At 34.9% G+C, this 20277-nt stretch overlaps 1 protein-coding gene across 1 annotated transcript in view; it reads right to left on the bottom strand.

Moving 5' to 3' along the window:
• Window positions 1–14537, bottom strand: part of Smp_124220 (hypothetical protein) — a gene marked incomplete at its 5' end in the record, with an annotated part of 42593 nt that extends 28056 nt beyond the window's left edge. The window contains 7 exons of the mRNA XM_018793092.1: window positions 1531–1916; window positions 7582–7981; window positions 8337–8588; window positions 9786–9913; window positions 10835–10993; window positions 12655–12877; window positions 14508–14537. Coding sequence (XP_018647639.1) covers window positions 1531–1916; window positions 7582–7981; window positions 8337–8588; window positions 9786–9913; window positions 10835–10993; window positions 12655–12877; window positions 14508–14537 — 1578 coding nt within the window. The remainder of the gene's footprint in view (window positions 1–1530; window positions 1917–7581; window positions 7982–8336; window positions 8589–9785; window positions 9914–10834; window positions 10994–12654; window positions 12878–14507) is intronic.
• Window positions 14538–20277: the final 5740 nt, after the last annotated feature.

The following is a 20277-nucleotide window of genomic DNA, read 5'->3' as shown; positions in this document are numbered from 1 at the left end:
AAAGTTGTTGATCACCGGCTACCACGGGACTGCATCTCCTTCACGATGCTCCACTGCCTTGTGGATCAGACCTTTAAGGTCGAAGGATCCGGGTGTGGCCCCCTAAGAAAACCATGCGCTTCAGTTTAGGCACCTGGGCAGTATCACAGCCCTCAAACAAATCAAGTGAGATTTGTGTGGCGCATATTTATCTGGTGCCCCTTTGTATCAATATTTATGTGTTCAAATAAAAAATAATAATAAATAAAATAAGTGGTCAATATTCGTGGTTTTCTGTAGTCTTCCTTTAGATCTTTCAAGTCTAACTGTTATTTTCTACTTTTTCTCTCTCTTTCTCTCTTTGTTCTTTTAAATTATATTCCTTATTTTGGGTCTCCTATAACTATTGATATTAATACTTATTATTTCGAGATATGACTACATGGAGCATAGCAGTATTGCATCAATATACGACTGTTTATGCGCTTGGTACTGAATTGTTACCCATGATCTTAACTATAAAAATACTAAAATCTCCACAACCCCCCCCCCTTGTGATATTTACAACTGTACAAATATTGCAAAAAATCTATTCATCTAACATTTTAACTTTATAATTATAGATGCTTACTGTCGTATATACTCATGGATTCTTATGTTCAAAAAAAAGCTTGCAACTGATCGAAATGATAAACGCTGAAAATATCAAACAAACGGATCTTGGTTCTTAGTATATTTTCCATCTTGTTTATCTTTTAAAGTAGCAGAGAAACAATCAAATTCAAAATGTATGGTGGATGAAAAAGAGAAACAGTTGCGACAGGTGAACTGATAGAAAACTTCCATGATTAAAGATGGATATCTGATCCTAACTACCACTGTGAAGCACTCACAAAAGACATTTTTGAAAAATTGCAATTCGAATCTACTTTAAAGAGAGAATTGTTACAATAATGCATAATTATTATTACTTGAGTTAAACGTAAGTGATATAATCAGAAAAGAATGAATGAATCTGTGACCGATTTCGAACAATTTCATCCAACTACGAGGATTGATGTCATGTCTTGATCCAGTCGTCACCGGTATGTTTTCTCTCATCAGCTCCTCCTAGTCGTCAATGTAATTAGCAGTTAGGCATGTATGCGACAAGTTTCTACAAACTCAATCGATAAAGATTCACAACCTCATGAAGTGATTGATCATTTTTATAACAATTACTATAAGCTTTTGTGATGCTCAGTCATTGGTTTTATCACACATAAGCAAAGTTTCTAAAACAGCTCTACATGTCCACATATATTTTACCTCCAAAAGTTGTTTTTCGCTACGAATAAAAAAGCGACCTCCTCATCAATATATTCGCCCATTGATAGACAGTGATCATTACAGTGGAACTTACCGACATGGAAGGCTATACTACAAAAGATACAACCACCGTACATCAGAAATTTAAAAAAGTCCATTCTTAAGAATATATATATAAAAGCTCTCAATGCACATTATGACACTTATTAATAAAAGCCAAACAAAAAAACACCTCACACTTACTTCATTCATTGCTTTGAAAAAACGATCAACATTATGTAAACGTGCTTCAATAATATCTAAACCGATAGATTCATTAGACTTTTTATCTATTGTTCCATTTATTAATACACTGAATAAATTTTCCCAAGCATGACGTCCAGCTTCACTTTCTAATTGTAAAGCAGATGTAAAATGTATTGCAGCTAATTGTATAGATTTAGGCAATGGTAAATCACCTAATTGATTGATTGATGTTTTACATTGATGAGTAGAATTTTCTTTATTATCAGGAATAATTGTTGAATTTACATTATTATTGTTGTTATTAACGGAACTATTTGTCATTGTACTTTTGTGTAATGAACTACTGAGTTTGGATTCAGTTGATTTGTTATTCAAACTATTTACTATATAAAAATGATAAGAAAGGTAGGGAAAAAAGGGTAATGATATGTGATGAATAAAAAGTGTGAAATCTAAGGTAGTTAATAAGACCAGTCAGTCAGTTAGTCGAACACAGAGTAGAACCTGGTGTATATATGTACATATGTTTAAGTTGCCATACATCACTACAACATTGATATGACATTGTCAAAGTAAATCCTACAGTAGTAGAGGTAATAACCTTAATAAAACAATAACATGATAACATTGTAGTGAACGAGAACACAAGTGAGGACAATCGAATGCATTTGAACATAAAATTACAGAACGTCTTAGTAAAGTCTGAGAACCGTATAGTAAATACTTCATCCTCAAAATGTCAATCATTTGTCTTAAACTTGACTATTCCTTTTACAAATATCAATCAATCGCCTCAGACTTCATTGTTTTTTCGTTCCCACACCAATCATTCTTTGTTTTCGTTCTCTTTTCTTTGATCTTCCTAACCTTCTGCCTCCAGGCATTTATTTCACTTTCGATTGACGATACATACTATTTATATCTGCCATCAATAGCACACACTACAATATAACCTATTCGTAAAAAATACAGATTCTATATACTCAACTTTTAACCATAATTTAGTTGTGTGAAGGTTAGACGATGATATGAAACTACCCGGTTGCTTGAACCGAATTATATGAGGAGTGGGATTTCAACTTGTAGACTGTTGGTTGTAGGTTGAGTATTTGTAATGTAATCTATGGATGGGAAAAAAATTAATTTTCAAGAAAACTGAAGAGTACATTAACCAAATTAGAAGTATCATCACTCTGCCGTTGTTTTCACACCATTTAGTGGGGAAGGTGATAGAACGGGGCAAGAATTGAACTTGATAGTTGAATATTAATTCCATTGAAAAGTAAATGATAGTTCTCATTTCTACCAATAATTTAATTGTTGAATGACTTTCAACTATAATTATCCTTGTGTTTAATATTTCACATATAAGCGTATCATTTTGTTAAAAGAGCAAACCTATTCCTCTGATCAATAGTCTTGCCTTCGATTTCAAATCTTTCGAAGGCTTACGTCAATAGTTCGGTTTTGTGAGCAGATATGATTAAACTTAAACGTATCACTTCGATCAACATTCATTTCCACAATCGTAAATTCGGTTATAGAATTATAAAATCCGACTCTATAACACTTCTAACCATTAACCGACTGCTCCACACCCATTCAAATGATGAAAATCTCATTAGCTTTTTTTTACAATATACATTAAGTTTGCATAAAATATTTACACAATGATACTAATGTGATACGTGTGATGTTTCTATACATATACAGAAAGGAAATTAACCGTCTATACATGAGTAATAACATTTACATGATAAATGATAGCTACCATTTTCATGTTTCTATGTTTGTCTTTATGGGTTGTGAGCTAACATATAAGTAGTGTAAAACTTTTGTCGTTCATATAAGACCAACCAAACCCTTACGTATACTTTAATTAATCATTAATCACACATGATATTCTCATCACTTAAAAGAAAAGTTGAATGATACAAGAAAAAACAACAACACTAAAGTACTATAAAAATGACACCCAATCAATAATAAAAAAACATGGAGTTGAAATAAATGATCGATAGTTGTACACTAACAAACATGTACACATCTGTTAGTATTTGTTGTTGCTATTGTTTTCATTGAAAAACAAACCCTTGGTGATACTATAATCACCTAGGATATGGTCAACTTCTTCAACAAATATGTAGAAATTCACATTGTTTTCGTGCTATATATACATAAGATTAGAGCAGTTCATATTTCAGAAAAAAAAAAGTAATTAGAATTGAAGAAAAAAAAGGTAAAAGCACTAATCTCACATGAGAACTTGGACAGAAAGAAGGAAATGATGAGAAAACCATGAAAGTATATAATTATTTGTTTCTTTACAAAAGTACAATTTTACTTATTCTATACGACAACTTATTTCTGAATTACTGTATGCCTCGGTCATCAATAAGATTATGCTTAAAATGATAGTTTAAAAGGAAACCATGTTATGCAAGACGGCCAATCCAAGACATGTTACTAGTCTATGAGGTTATTCACTGTTGATTGGTGCAGACTATCTTGATTAGAGTTCATGTGATTATCATAACCAATGATTGGAGATATCGAGTGATATACTTCAGAATCGATTGCAATAGCACAGATGAATTTACGCTTGTTTTCCCTTACATCTTGAGAATTTTTTAAGATTATGAGATAGAGAGTGATAGCTTAATCAATTGAAGCAAGAATGATATACGAAAGTGATTTTTTTCCCAATCGTGTGTGACATACATTCACACCTCAAGAAGGATTATGGAAGCCTAACATCAAAATATGGTAAATATCTGTTCACACAGTAGGTTATTGAATTATTATTGTCAAATACAACTTCATTTAATTTATACAAACCTGACTGTATATTTATTTACTTAAACATAAATAATGGGACAAAGGGGCACAAGATATATATGCGCCACACAAAAATTGTCATTTCATTTAATTGTGTGAGGGCTGTGATACTGCCCAGGTGCCCGAACTGAAGCAGGTGGTTTTCTTAGGAAACCACACCCGGAGCCTTTGACTGAAAGATCTGATCCACAAGGCAGTGGAGCATTGTGAGGAGATGCAGTCCCATGGTAGACGGTGACCAACGATTGATTCACACGCGATTTGTTTCCTCAGGATACTGGAACCCATGTGCACCATGGGTTTGGAATCAGGTTTTTCCAACTCCCCTAGGTTGATCCTCCGTGTCCACCACCAACCCAATTAGAGCGTCGGACATTCGCTTCTCGTCCTCTCAGTTTCGTAAACAACAATAATGCCACGAGAAGGCAGTGAGTAGGACTTCCCTGGCAGAAGCTGTATACGCGTGGCCATGTGACAGCATTTTGAGAGGGCGAGCGGACTCTGCCTACTCTCGACCGTACCAGGGCATTTATAGGCTTTATATCTGACTGTTAATCTAAATTGTAAATGAATTATTTAAAAAAGTGGTGTGTTCCTGAATGGTTTTGATTTATTTTGGAAGTCAAATAAATCCTTATCACTAGTTTTTGGTTTTGCGTTTTGATCCTTTTCTCCTATGTTTAAGTTGCAGTGTAGATTTAGTCTCAAGTTTTTAGAAGCGGCTAAGGTATCGGATTGAACATTTAATTAATAGACTTATCTTTTTTTTATTCGCGTAAAAATTATTTCCTCTTCTTGGATTAAATTGTCTACGTTTAGTGTCTTTTACTACAACTGAAACTGTTTCTACTTCTACTACTCTAAGATATGTCTTGGTAATTTCATCTGGTCGTGTTGATATCTTGCATGGACTTGGTTTCCATGCACATATATGGTAAGTATCATGTTTCCCATGACTGACCAATGTTGTGTGGACGTATGAAATGCAAACTAGTGAGTACAATGGTAGTAAGAAAAACTACAGTTAAGCTAAGTATAGATTAATAGTGCATAATATTAGTAAAGTTAAATTAGTAGACTTGTTGCTTAAAAACGGAAAAGTCAAGTGAATTTGTTATACAATAACACGGGGTTTTGTTCAGTGAAATTATGGGTTGAAAAAAATAAATAGGAAGTAAACATTGAACTTAAAACGTGAGATATTAAAATCAACATACGTTGAAGTGAAAACAATACCCTAACATGTAACTACGAAATTTTTACAATGAGTAGAGAATACATGTGTTTAGAAAAGTTAAAGTCATCCTATCAGCAACAAATTATATTTAATGAATGGTGAATAGAATCGGCCGGCTACTAACAACAGGAAAGTAAGTCAGTCATGTGAAAGTGCAGAACCTTAGACAAGTGTGTCAGTGAGGGAGGACATAAAATTCAAGATTTACGGGAAAACAGAAAAAGTATCCATCTCCATTACTGTTACCGATTCCGCATCGCCATCCAACGCATTCAGCCGCTACTGATTACTGGTGTTGTTTGGGATCTGCACCTCCCGATATAGATCAGATAGAACAGTTAATAACTTCATGAGTTAATATTATATTTTGATCACCCCACTCCTGTCTTTCTTCTAACCTACTCATATGTCAGCCAACATTAGCTAGACATGCGTAACACATATCTTAACCACTTTAGTTTATGAAGGTTTACAACTTCCTCAATGACTATACAACTTTACCAACTAAACATCATTTACAAAAACGTACGGTAAATAACATGATGAGCATAATTTTAATAATCTTAAAAACGCCACCATTATTACTTCTTCAAAATAAGCTGCATTGACCTATCAAAACACCGATTTATTTCTCATGCAGAATTATTGAAAATTATCTTGGATTGTGTCACGGCTGAAAATAAAAAAGAGATTCCCCTCGCTTTACATAAAATCAACATATCAAGCACATTTACAAATACCCAACATGTTATGGAATGTTTCGAGTACTAATCGATTCTTGGAAATGAATTTTAAAATAAACCATGTGAAGATAGACTAAGGATTTGCAAAATGATAAAGCTACTTAATTGAACAGCTAAATTTGGAGAACAAAGGCAACAACAAAATTGTTTTAATAGAGTCAAAAATCTCTATTTTCGGTCAAAGGACTTCTTAATTTTGTCAAATGATAGATAAAAGTCAGTTAGCCAGTTATAAGCCAAAAAGTGGATAAACATGCCAGGTCCAAGTTTCTCCACCGCGTTAGCACAGAGATTATATTATTCAAGACAAATCCTAGACTAATAAAAATAGTAACAGTATCTGTGGAAGCAGAAAAGACTAGGTATGGACAACACAATTCAAGAAGAAAGAATAAATTCGGGCAGGAAATAGAAAGTATGAGATAATTTTGAAACACAAAATCTGAAAGGAAACCCTGCTTTGGTTTGGGCGCCCGGGCCGTTATCCAGTCCTTACACAAATCAAACGACGAAGTGTGGCGCATATATTTATTTATTTATTTATTTAAACACGTAAATATTGGTACAAGGAAGCACCAGATACATATGCGCCATACAAATCTCACTCGATTTGTGTGAGGGCTGTGATACTGCCCAGGTGCCCGAACTGAAGCAGGTGGTTTTCTTAGGAAACCACACCCGGAGCCTTTGACTGAAAGATCTGATCCACAAGGCAGTGGAGCATTGTGAGGAGATGCAGTCCCATGGTAGACGGTGACCAACGATTGATTCACACGCGATTTGTTTCCTCAGGATATTGGAACCCATGTGCACCATGGGTTTGGAATCAGGGTTTTGCAACTCCCCTAGGTGGACTCGCTTTGTCCACCAACCCGGTTAAAGCGCCGGACATTCGCTTTTCGTCCTCTCAATTTCGTAAACAACAATAATGCCACGAGAAGGCAGTGAGTAGGACTTCCCTGGAAGAGGCTATATATTCGCTGGCCATGTGAGAGCATTTTTCGAGGGAGAGCGGACTCTCCCCACTCTCGGCCGTACCAGGGCATTTGGGGGCTATATATTTGGTGCCAATGTTTATGTGTTTAAAAATATAAATAAAATAAAGGAGAGTAGAATGCATGTATATACACCATTATGACCGGACCACGTTCACCAACATATGAAAGATAACAGTTTAACACTATTATATAGTTATTTTAAGGATGAAACAAGCAAATAAATGTAACTTACATGGAATAGAGGATGTTATTGATTGTAAGTTGCTGTTACTATTACTACTACTACAAATGGCTGCATTGACTGGTAAAATCTCTGCAACATGATGTTGATGATTATTAGCAGAATCAACCGATGAAGTAATTACATTCTGTTTTGCTTGATTAGCCATCATCAACACTGACGGGTTATCATTTGAAGCTGATACCAGTGTAGATGATTTAGATGTATTCAATGGTGATTTCTCAGTTGTTGAAAGTACTACAGGTTTTGGTATCGGTAAACTAATTAATTTAGGATTGTTTTGATTGATTAGATTTGACTGATCATTTGAGTTTAATAGATAAGGGCAAATATTTCCATTAGACAAATAGGTTAGTAAATATATTAAGGAATTTCCAACAGATTCATTATTCTAAGTAATGAAAAAAAATTAAAAACAAATAACAATAAAAATTAATTTAAATCAAGTGTGGAAAGAAAGACATTAGTCTTTATTGTAGTAGTAAAAGCTATTTAATCATTTATTTAGCAAGATAAATCAGATTAAACAAGTTTGAAGATCAAATTACTAGTACAAACTCTTATTAATTTCTAAACAAGATCATGAATGTATACCGTGAGCCCAATGTACATGTTGAATAGATAGAAAATGAATAGTTGATTACTAATATTTAACTAAGTAGAGCAGGGAATTCAATTGTGAATCTTTATGCTGATATACAAAGTACACGAGGACGAATAATAATAATAATATGCTCAGAACTTACTGTATTCTGAAGAACTCCAACATCCATACTCATAGCACAACCATCAGCTGGTAATTCAATACTCATTACAACTTGAGGTAAACTCCCAGCAGCTATAGGTAGTTTTAAAACAATTACCTCTTCACCGACACATGCCAATGTAACAATGACATGGTTAGGCCCAAGAAAACGAAAACAATATTGTACTTTGTTATGATCCATATGACTACTAAGATTACCAATTGCGACAGCAGATGGTTCCGGAGATTTCGACTAGCAACAGAGAAAAAAAACATGAAAATAAGGCCGGTGACATACTGGTTATCTGAGAAAAACTTTTAAACAAACCCATTCACCACGTATGTAGGTATAACGCATATTCTAAATATGAGGAGTAATGTAACTACCTAAACCGAAGTAGATGGACCGCGATCCAAACTTATTGACTTATTGATAGAAATTTGAACCCCTTACCCCTGAGCCGCTGAACTGAGATAATAAGGCTGTCAGTTAATTATCTAGATATAGGATCAGTCTGACCATGATGAACTATTCTTTTACTAGCAGTAAATTGAACTTCTTTATAAGTATTATAAGCAAAGATGGATAGTGGCTAGCAGTGGAATCCAGGACGCGCGTTTCACCCTATTTGGGACTCGTCAGCTGAATGTACCTGCATCTGAGTTGATGTTCACTCTGGGACCCGAACCCAGTACCGTCCGTTTCAAACGACATCGCGTTATCCACTCAGCTACTGAGTCCTGATAGCCACCTGTTCGTGCAATGAGGTGAACACTGATCAATTGCAGTCCTAAATAACAATGGAAAGATACGAGTAAACAACATCAAGTGAATTTCTTTATAAGTATTTCTATTTTTCTTAATTATTAATATTGTTTTACAATTTTCAGTGTTATTTGATGATGGATTTTCTGGTTTTGTACAATTTACTATATTTACTGCAGAAGTATTTGAAAAATCGTATACGTCATGTGAAATCGAATTTGTGTAGCGCTGATGGATGGCTGTACCACCACGATATGTTTTCACATTCAGTAATGAGTATCTAAGAATACTTGAAGTGTAATTTGATCAGCAAACTAAGCTATCCTTCGTAATCATTAGACCTAGGCCCATTGTGATATTTTTTGTTTCTGAAATGTAAAACAGTCTTGTGGAAGAGGTCGTACCGGAGTGATTCAAACAATAATATGTGATATGACTTCACAGCTAAGAAGTTCAAAGTCCGATAAATCCAAAGAATGTTCTGACTAATCAAAACCAATGTAGGACAAGTGTATTGGAGAGCTATTGTATTTTAAAGAGATGATATATGTAACATAGATTTCATAAAAACTGATTTTTGTAACTTTGGTTGACATATCTGCTGAACAGACTATATCATAACAACCATTAATTGAAAAAAAAGTAGAATGTAAACAAATACAATTTTTTTAACGTATTACTTACGGTTGTACTAATATATAAAATATTTGTTAAACAATCTGAATTCATTTCATTTACAGATTGTTTAATAGCCAATAGATAATTATATGAAGATGTCCATAATAGATCTACTGGTAAACTATTCTTCCAATCTGGAATAAAATTTTTATATTCTCATCAAGGAAATTTAATTTAAAAGTACAACAGTAATGTGTTAAGGTGATGTTTGTTTGTTTGTTTTTTTATAAAAATAAATAACCTACAAGTTCACCTGTTATTAATATTGTCATTATACAATTTTGGTTAGGTTTAACAAGTGAACGTAAACATAATCTAATTACAATAAGGAACATGTATTAGTTTGTGAACTGGTGTTATGGAAGAACACTTACTAGAATGAGACAACTATGAAAACAGCATAATTTTCAATCATGGGTTGAACTGAATGAAGTTCTGTTATATCTGGATAACAATAGTGAATGGTAACTTTGGGATCGATTTATGGACCAATATTATGTATATAATTTTTATCGTATATTTGCTAAATAATTAAACTATTCATATTCATGTTCCTTTCATTGTGAGCGTTATTTTGACCCTTGGACTATTATTGTACGATTTACCATTCTTGAGTTATATCCAGTCAATTAATTACTGCTCCCCCTATTCACAGCCACATTTGGCTAACTCTTGTACAAATGTTATTTTCCATTTTATTGGTACGATGTGGTCAGTCTGTTTGGTATATAAACTCAGTATGTTTGAAATACAATGATTCATACCACAGAGGCTGTTACTGGTTTTCTGAACTTAACTGGTTGGGTTAGGCAGAATCAGGACCGATAAGCACTCTAGACTGCTCGTACGGTTTTCGTGTGTCACTGTTCAAATCGGTAATTCGCTGCTCACTGATTGGCGGTTTTATAACGTCATAAATTAACTGGCCATCCACTCAGCCACAAGTTATAACACCTAGACAATCATTGAAGGCCAGGAAGCACTAGACAGTTGTTTCATCCCAGTATGCGGCTCATCAGAAGTAAATACAACCAAATGTTTCTCCTATTACTTACTATGATTTGATTCAAACAGCTGACCAAGTGGAACAATGCGCTTTTGTTGTAGTTGTGGGTCTACTTGTAAAATTAAAGGACCTTGCATAATTCCATTTGCAGTGGACAGAGAACCATTTAAACAAATAGCAAGTTGTTTCCCTTTTGGACTCCAAGACACTAAACAAAACCCCCAATAGAATAAGAAAAGGAAACAGAAAGATTCGAAACAATAAACACTAACTGGAGCATCGTAGGTCATAATTTTACAATTCGATTCTAGTCGACATAATACACAGTTACATTGCATTTCTTACTACATTACATAACAGATAGAGTTTATTAGTAACAGTAATTCTTAATTTCACAACAATAATTTAAACATGTGTTTTTAAGCAGATTTGGATGGTGGATAACAGTGAAATCTAGGACGGAAGTTTCGTCCTAATTGGGACAAGTTAGGCAGATGTACCTGGACCTCAGTGTCAATGTTCACACTAAGATTTAAAACCAGTACATTTTGCTTTAAGCCCCCAATGTATTATCCATTTATTTACTAAATCTAAATAGCAACTGACCTATAAAATAGGATGAATCTAATTTATTTGTATTGGTTGTTTGAATTTTTCCGCTGCTATTCTGAATTACGATTGGCCAGTCTCTTTTAACATACGTGTATATCGAAACTTCGCACAGGATGCACACATGACAAAAAAGACTCATCAAATGTAGTTCAAAGCATCGACGGGAAGATTCCAACAACCAATACAAACGAGTCCGTGTATTCACATACAAGTAGATGCTTACACTATTACTACTTCGAAAATTTCTGTCTGGAGCAAGAACTGAATTTATAAACTACTAGTTGAAATCAGCGTCTGGATCGATGAGCTATTCCGAATAAACAAAACTCTCAAGTTTAAAAAAGTAAAAAAATAACGAAATACTCGATCACGTACGTTAGCAAAACATAGTTTTCAAGTTCAGAGTAAATAAAAAATTCTCAAACATGACAAGATTTGGGTGAAACTAACATACTCAAAAATTAATGCTTAATGTAACCTATTTATCAAGTACAAATTTGTGTAGTCAAGTTTAAGCCATATAACTAGTGACATCAATGAACTGCACAGACCGAAGTAGATAGGGAGAAGTTTAAACCTGTTGCTTCTTTTATGTGCATATTCATCAAGATCTTGAAACCAATGAACCTATAGCATAGAACTCCACCATTTTTATCTTGCATCCAAGTACATATGCTACTTTTCCTTATTCTTTCTCACTTTAAATAATAAAACCGCCAATGGATGTCGGTATGACAAACGGAGACTAAACCATGTGATAGCCACATAGTAAGAGGGCCACGATTCATATATATTTTACTTTCAAACATTTTAACTCACTAAAGGAAAATAAAAACTAGCATTCTACAACAGTATCCACTAAATTCTCTCTATAAAAGTATTTTAAAATTTTAAGACTGAATAATATTGGGAATCATTTTTATTAGCATTTAAAAGAACTACCTTATAATCATTATAAGTATATTTGTGAAACTTAGCAACTAAATGAAAAGGTCCGAATACTTGGCTGAACCTTAATGAAATCCATGATGTCTAATAATACCTCTTGACAGTCGACATTGTGATTCATATAACTACTTCTATGAATTCGGTGTTCATCTTGTTGTGCTAATATGATGTGGCAACTTGGACCGATGCATATATATGCCTGGTTCAACGTTGTAACTAACTGACCAGAAAGATATACTTAGTTTATAAGGTATAAAATTGTCACTTCCAAAGGAGTTGCAGTGACATAAAGGAATAAAATGAACTTACCACATCGGCAATCTGCAGTTACTGGCAATTGACCAACAAGAGTGATTGATCTACTTCCATCGGGTGGAAAGTTAAAAAGACGAATTGCACCCGAATCAAGGACAACAACAAAAGTAGTCGGATCAGTTGGACTCCAAGCAAAGTCACGTAATCTATACAGACTAGTTTCTCCACCACAAACGCGGACGGGACGGCTAATATTTGACAAATCAGTCGATCCAGACTAAATTGGAAGGAATAAATAGGTGAAATAAACAATCAGCAGTAGAGCCTATTAACTACTGGTTGAAGGCTGAATACCTAAACTAATGAAGCACGGTCTCATATCACTTATGCCAACTCATAACGAGGTTATATCAATGATAAATCCTACCATTTTTTTAATCACAATAAACTGTTATTCATTAAGGTCCCCAAATGCCCTGGTACGATCGAGGGTGGAAGGTTCGCTATCCCTCTCGAAATGCCTTCATATGACTACGCACATATACCCACTGCCAGGGAAGTACTACTCACTGCTTTCTCGTGGTGGGGGTATCGTTTACAAAACTGAGATGACGGGAATCGGATGTTTGGAGCTCGGAGTGGGTTGATGAGTACGAAGCATCTATCCAAGGGAGTTCGAAAACTTTGATTCCAAACCAATGGTGTACACAGGAACAAATGGAGTATGAACTCGTCATTGGTCAACGGCTATCATGGGACTACATCTGACGTTGCTACAGTGCCTTGAGGGTTAGACTTATAGGTCAAAAGCTCGGGGAATAGTCCCATAATAAAACTGTCTGTTGTGGTTTGAGGACCCGGGCAGTATCCCAGCCCACACAAATTTGATTTGTGTGGCGCATATATATTTTGGTGCCTCTTCGTACCAATGTTTGTCTGTTTAAATATATAGATAGATAAATAAATAAAACTAGTAAATGTTCATAAATAAGCATTATTTCTATGAATTTATTCTGGCTAATATCAGATTGTTTACAAACCTATCTTGTATTACGAAGATAAAGGAAAGAAAAGCGGTCAAAAATTAACAAACGCAATAGACAGTTACCTTCACAAGATCAACTACATTAAGCAAATTTACAAATGTCCCACGACTTTCGCTGGACGTCAAAACAGCCAATATCAAACCATCGCAATTAAAAGCAGTCCAGATTATAGGATCAACCGACGAAACAACAATATTCGGTGTATGGTCAGGAAGCGGTTTATCTCTTCGAAGTTTACAGATTCCAGTAGCTTCCAGATAATGTTTCGTATCATACAAAAGGAGACCTAAGGTTTTCGGTGGAAAAATATGCGAGGTTAATTTAGATGAAACTGATAAGCTCGTAAGTCATGATCAATATTAAGCCATTGACTAATCCCGTGAACATATTTACTGAGATCGGTTAATTTTAATACACAGGACCCATCCAAAATCTAACGGCTGGGCAAAAACATTCGGTTACAGACATCTTAGGTAGTATTACATAACTCATAAGTAAATGATGAAAATACAACTCGCGACCAAAATGAAGGGTTCAAACTTGTGACTAACAACCTGAAACCTGTATGCCCTGATAATTAAGCTATTGCCACACTGTAAAACTCGGTGAGGACAAAGTTTGGCTAAGCGTGAGCAGTAAGGCAAAAATAAAGGGTGTCTCAGATCATGTCAGTCAAAACGAAACAACTGTCGTAAACATGTTGCTACTCGTTATTAACGGCTACATATCGGTTCCCATAGTCTTACGCCAAACACAAGGACGTAAGTCAAGAGCGATGAAGCAGTAGGCTTATCTGAAAACCACAACAAATTTTATCGCATAATTATTTTCTTTTACTGATGATGCAGGTCATACACTTACCCAGATCGGACACACAAACAAAACACCCATGGGGACAAATGGAAATGAGAGAACTTCGTTCTGGGAAGGCTAATGCACCACAATGGAATTGGTGCAGTTGTTTATACACTATTTCACTCATCAGGATGTTAGCTCCAAGGTAGTGCGAAGAAACGAACCAAGCGCCTCTTAACTACTATAATTACAGAAAGCTTGAACACAAAGCAAAATATCTTCTTCGGATAGTAACCATGTTTTTATTTAATGTGTTCTGCTTATCAGCCTCTGTTATACATAATATGCTGCTTGCTACCCATTATACTGTTCCATTATCTTCCTGAGTTCAGAAAATATTATATTATTGGCCCTCATGTCAAAACACTGTAGTCAGAAGAATACTGACATATTGGATGAACTACCCTGATAGTTGTTTTCAGCAATTTCAGCAAAAATTTCTGCCGATAGAATTATTTTCTATCCTCAATGTTGTTATTTTGTCATCCATTGTCAGGAACATTCAGTTTTTGAGTGTAATTCAACCAGCTTTTCCTTTTGTGTATAAATATATACACTTCTATCGGTTGACAAGTAATAAGTATTAGGCTCGCTATCTTGTTCAGAGACAAGAAAAAAGGTTTACTCGGGGAGAAAATCGTTGCTATACAATTCAAAGCCGTTATCGAGTCACCTCTAATTCTTCTATATGGAAATGAGAATGGATTTAGTCTAGTTAGTATCTCATCATACGGCTGCACAGAGATTCTAGAAACCAGTTGAGTTCTTATACTCCAAACCTCTTCTAACAACTCGTCATTTTTTCAGATACAGTTCTCAAGTTTCATCCGTCAAATACTTTATACTAAGTCAAGAATGTCCTAACATCTGTGTGGCTAAATGTTCTAAGTAACGCCCAGACTAATAAAACTCTCAGCAGCATAAACACAACAGTGCATCGTATTTTCAAGTCCTGGCTAACACCGTCAGCAAAACCGATGATTGTCTGTAAACTGCGAACTTCAACACTGTTCTCCGTGTATTTATTTATACCATGATGACTAATATAGATCATAATGTGCTTGGAAACCTTGATAGGCAGTTATCAAGTTCTGGGCCGCTTGTATAATTTCTTAAACTCCAACCGACTGCCCTCGTGTTTTATTACTCTTCATAACTTCGTATCATTGCCAAATACCTTTACACTTTGATGGAAAACATCAGAGATAGTTTTCCAATGAATTCTGCGTATCAAATTCTGAGTATCAATCACGCTCAGTTCCCTCTGACATCAAAAATAAAAAACAAACCAGTTGACAGTAGTATAAGTGTAAAAAAGCATAGTTAAGAATAAACTTTCATATTACTGACGAAGCTAAAGTAAAAGTCAAGTCATCTGAAATATTCAGCTAATGACGTTGTGACTACAGCTTCATGTTGACGATTCCACCGGTTACTGACTCTGACCACTGAGCTAACCTTAGAAACTTTAAGAATCAAGTGATTTTATTGTAACTTCGTCATGTTAGTCAAGTATGTTTCAACATCTTTGATCAATACATTCGATCCATTTTCAATAGTGTTCATTCACATGTATTTTACTGACCACTGGATTCCTCTTGTCGATTTCCAATCAGTTACAACCAGACATGATAGTTGTCATTCACCCAAGTTTTGAGTTGTTAAGGTGTCTTAACCTAAGACTAACGGTGCAATATTTGATACTTTTATTGCGTATTTTAGACCCATATGAAATTGTCATTATTCATTGTACTCGCGATTTTGGCTCTCTTGGATTATTATCTACTTGAGCTCGTTTAGAACCTCATTGATTTTAGTTTGATTATAACTAAGAATGGGGCCACTTCCATATTGGTTCGTTGCGTTTGAATTTTTGCTGCTTGAATCGAATAAGCTGAACTACTGTATAATGGGGAAATAATATTTTTTTGATTCTTGATGCTTCATTAATCAACAGGTAAGCAACTTGTATGAATATACAATACCCTCAGTTGAAATTCATTCGCACATTTAAATTTTTTATTCCTTTATTTAGTGGTGTGAATTCGTTGGATAACTATTTAAGTTAGGCCAGGCGGCACCTATACTTTATTAACGTCGTCACTCGATCAAATAGAAGTCAGATCAACGAGCCACAAATGCGCAATACATTCACGCAATTTTTATGCTTCACGCTTGTTATATCTCGACGAGTATAGTGTAAGGCAACTGTATGGACCTATTTATGGACTAATATTATGCGAATGTTCTTATTGTATGACTATTAAGTAACTATATTATATGTATATTCATACTTCCTACATTACAAGCTGTTATTTGACCTATTGACTATTATCATACGATCTACTATTCTTCAGATGTTTTCAATTTATTGGCGATGGTTTCTCACAATCACAGCCACTTTGGGTTTGTTCTTGCACAAATGTTTTCAATTTTATGGTGTGATCAAATAAGCTACCAGACTTTTATTACTGAAGCGTCACGTGAGATGTCTGAAGGGAGACTATGGAGTTATCTTTTATTTTTGGTTTGGCAGATTGTCACGAATCATGCAGAAACTACTTTCGTTTGGCGAGGAATCAGAAAGCTTTGGAGGATTAAAGATGGAGCTGCTTATCGTGCTCAATACTTTAGTGCCTATAGCGATTAACAGACAGCCTTGTAGGCATTTACGATGTAGGTTTCGCAGTATCAAATGAAAATCTATTTAAAAAACACTGAAGTCAGTCAAAAACTATTATTCTTGATAACGTTAAACCAGATGAACCTCGCTTTCCATTACTTCCTATTCAGTTGCTTCTTTAAAAACCATCTTAAATGAGACAGAGAAATAACTGTCTTCTTCAGAGCAGATAAATCCGATGGTTGTCATTTCTATTCCGAGTAACCATTCTGACTCCTGATTCCACCATGGATGTGTTGGATTTCTTACCATGGAAGTGGCGACGAACGTGGATGCATTATTGGCTTCAATAATGTCTAACAACGTCAGTATCAACCTCAAATACCCGCAGTTTTGGTTGTTAGTTCCCTTTTGCGGATCACTGTGCTATGACAGTTAGCATATTATCTCCGATAATTTTTAGTGACTTTCTGAGACGCCATAATTTCCTGTAGTATGCTTCTCGCCAACAGCTATCAAGTTAGAAGTACGAGTTCACCATCGTCAGTAACGACCAAAGTAAAGGATGATAAAAAGACATGACTGAGTAAGAATTGCACGATTGATGGCCAGAAATGTCCAGTAAAGTAGGCTGAATAAAAGAAAAACAACAGATTCTAAACTCGACCTTATCGGATTAATATCATCATCACTTTTTTCAATGCAAAACAACACTCTTTGACTCGACTCACAATACTGCTACTTGTAACATTTTGGAGTCTAAAAAGGGACTGAAGTTCCAAAGCTTTACACCCATAACTGATGTGTCAAATGCCACCATTTGTACTCTCCTTCAATAATATGTCAGCGGTTAGTGATAATGTGATATTTATATGTATTGATGATTTTTTTCTTACATTAATCTGCGTTTATCACGAATCCCAAACACAATAGGTCCAGCTGTGCTCATCAACTTCTCTCTGTCTTAAATCAAACTATTGTGGGAATTGCTAGTTGGTGTATCAATTTGAATACTTCCAATTATCATAGACAACCTTGTGCATTCTTTCCAATATGACGCGATAAGACAAGTTCCGCCAAAAATAACTTTTGGTACATTTATATCAAATACTGTGCAGATGTAATAAAAGTGCCAGATTTTGACATCTACCGACAAGAAGCTTTTTACAAAGATACTTGTTAAGAACCACGGTAACTACAATTCAGCAGAGGTAAAGGCTGAAAATCATCTCTCTCACCACCCCAAATATATAATTCAAAAGACAAATAACCACCTACTACCATTTATATGCTAAGATGCAACTCAAGCCGTGTGGAATAAAGAGACCACAGATACACGGAATTCGACAGCATTGTAAGATCCGTTTTGAAGGTTTCGTGTGTGAAAATCCCTCCATGCATACGTTTGCAGCTTGTTCTTAATGGTTTCTTTAGTTGTACATTCTTGTTAATCTTTGTGATGCCAATTTAGATTCTAATGTTTCATTTCATAACAGTTTTATCATTCTCTCTTTCGCCTTCTCTTAGCTTCTATGTTTCTTTCTGAACTGTGTCTACGTTGTTTTAGTTGATATTTAAACTTGCTGGCAGCAATATTGATTGCTCCGTCTTTGATTGTGCTGCTTGATTTAACTGGGATCGTGCATTTTGGTTGTGAATTGGAGCACTTTCCCAGAATTTGAAACACTTTGTGTTATAAAGTAACATTGAGCGTATTTTTTACTTGATCTATCCAGAAAGGATAGAATAACCCTTATTTTTTGGAGCGCTCGGTAACTTTCTTATATTTCTTATCACTTCGCTATTCATTGTAATTTAGGTCGATTATTGTGGAAACAATTATTGGTTGAATAACTGAGTGGTAATATTTGTTTAGGTAAAATTGTACATTTGTATTTATGATGAAATTTAGAACCGTTGTTATCCCAATCACCTTGTTCTGACTTCGATTGGGTCGCGCTTTACTATTCATTTACCCTACAGTTATTCTTCCCCCAGACCTAGTTTGGATTTTATAGGTTTCGATTTTATAGTCAGATTCCGAAATTGGAAATCCAACGACTGAGACATACTTGTGGTGAACCTCAGCGAAAGAGCTTAGTTACGATATAACGATACGCAAAGTTACCAACAATATACCAAAAGAATTAACACTACAAACAGTTAAATTATAAAAAGGTATATTGAACAACAAAATGGTAACAGTGTTATGAAATGAGTGTTACTTGTAAGCTGCTTTCTGAGATAACAACCACAAATAAGTTCACTTGGTTAACAAAGATTCCTCTGCACGTGATGGCACCAACAGCAGAATGAAGAAGATTAGATCCAGTAGTATTATTCAGTAATGATCCGGGCCAAAGCTCCAACGTCGTGTGGAATGGCCTAAAATGATGTTATAATACTATTATAATCTTCAATCAAAGGCCGTGGCCGTTAAAGCAGAAGAATAGACGGCGGATACAACGTTTATATTTTAAGAATCGCGGTAGTGAAGTCGTGTTATATATAACCAAACAAAAGTATTCGTTTCTTTACCATTGATACAGAAAAACAATAGATATCGAATATAAGTGTGGTTACATAAAAAGTGTGACAAATAGGAAAGATATGTGACCTTTAATTTGTTGTTACAAAAAAAATCGCTAGATATAAATGTCACTATATACTAAAACTATGGTTTTGGCTGAAATATTGTTTTTGTGGCAAACTGTGGCCCATCTAGTGAATCTGTATACGGCGTTAAACAGATGAGTACAGGAACTGAATGATGAAGGGAGGCCGACAATTTCCAAGTGTGCGTGTTGAAATTTCCTATCTCACGTTGCAAACTTCTCAAGTTAATGACAGTGTTATTAGGAATTTGCTGCATTGGTAATAAATGTACGTCCTTACTGTTAGATCCATTTTGAAAGTGAAAATCCCTACATGCGTACATTTGTGGTTTCTTCCTTGTGGTTTCTTTATTTGTATATATTGTTCACTTTTTTGATGCTAATTAAGACTGTAACGTTTAATTTTCTTGGTTTTTCTATCGTTTCTATTGAGTCTCTATGTTCCTTACTGAACTGTATTTAGTTTGTTTTAATTATTATTATTCTGGCGGCTGCCATATTGACTGCTCGCTCTTTGATTGTGTGGTTTGATTTCGAC

The sequence above is a fragment of the Schistosoma mansoni genome, chromosome 1 (genome assembly GCF_000237925.1).
Source record: "Schistosoma mansoni strain Puerto Rico chromosome 1, complete genome".
In the NCBI taxonomy this organism is placed as follows: domain Eukaryota; kingdom Metazoa; phylum Platyhelminthes; class Trematoda; order Strigeidida; family Schistosomatidae; genus Schistosoma; species Schistosoma mansoni.
The sequence above is the reverse complement of the archived record's forward strand: the minus strand, read 5'-3'. Positions and strand labels throughout refer to the sequence as shown.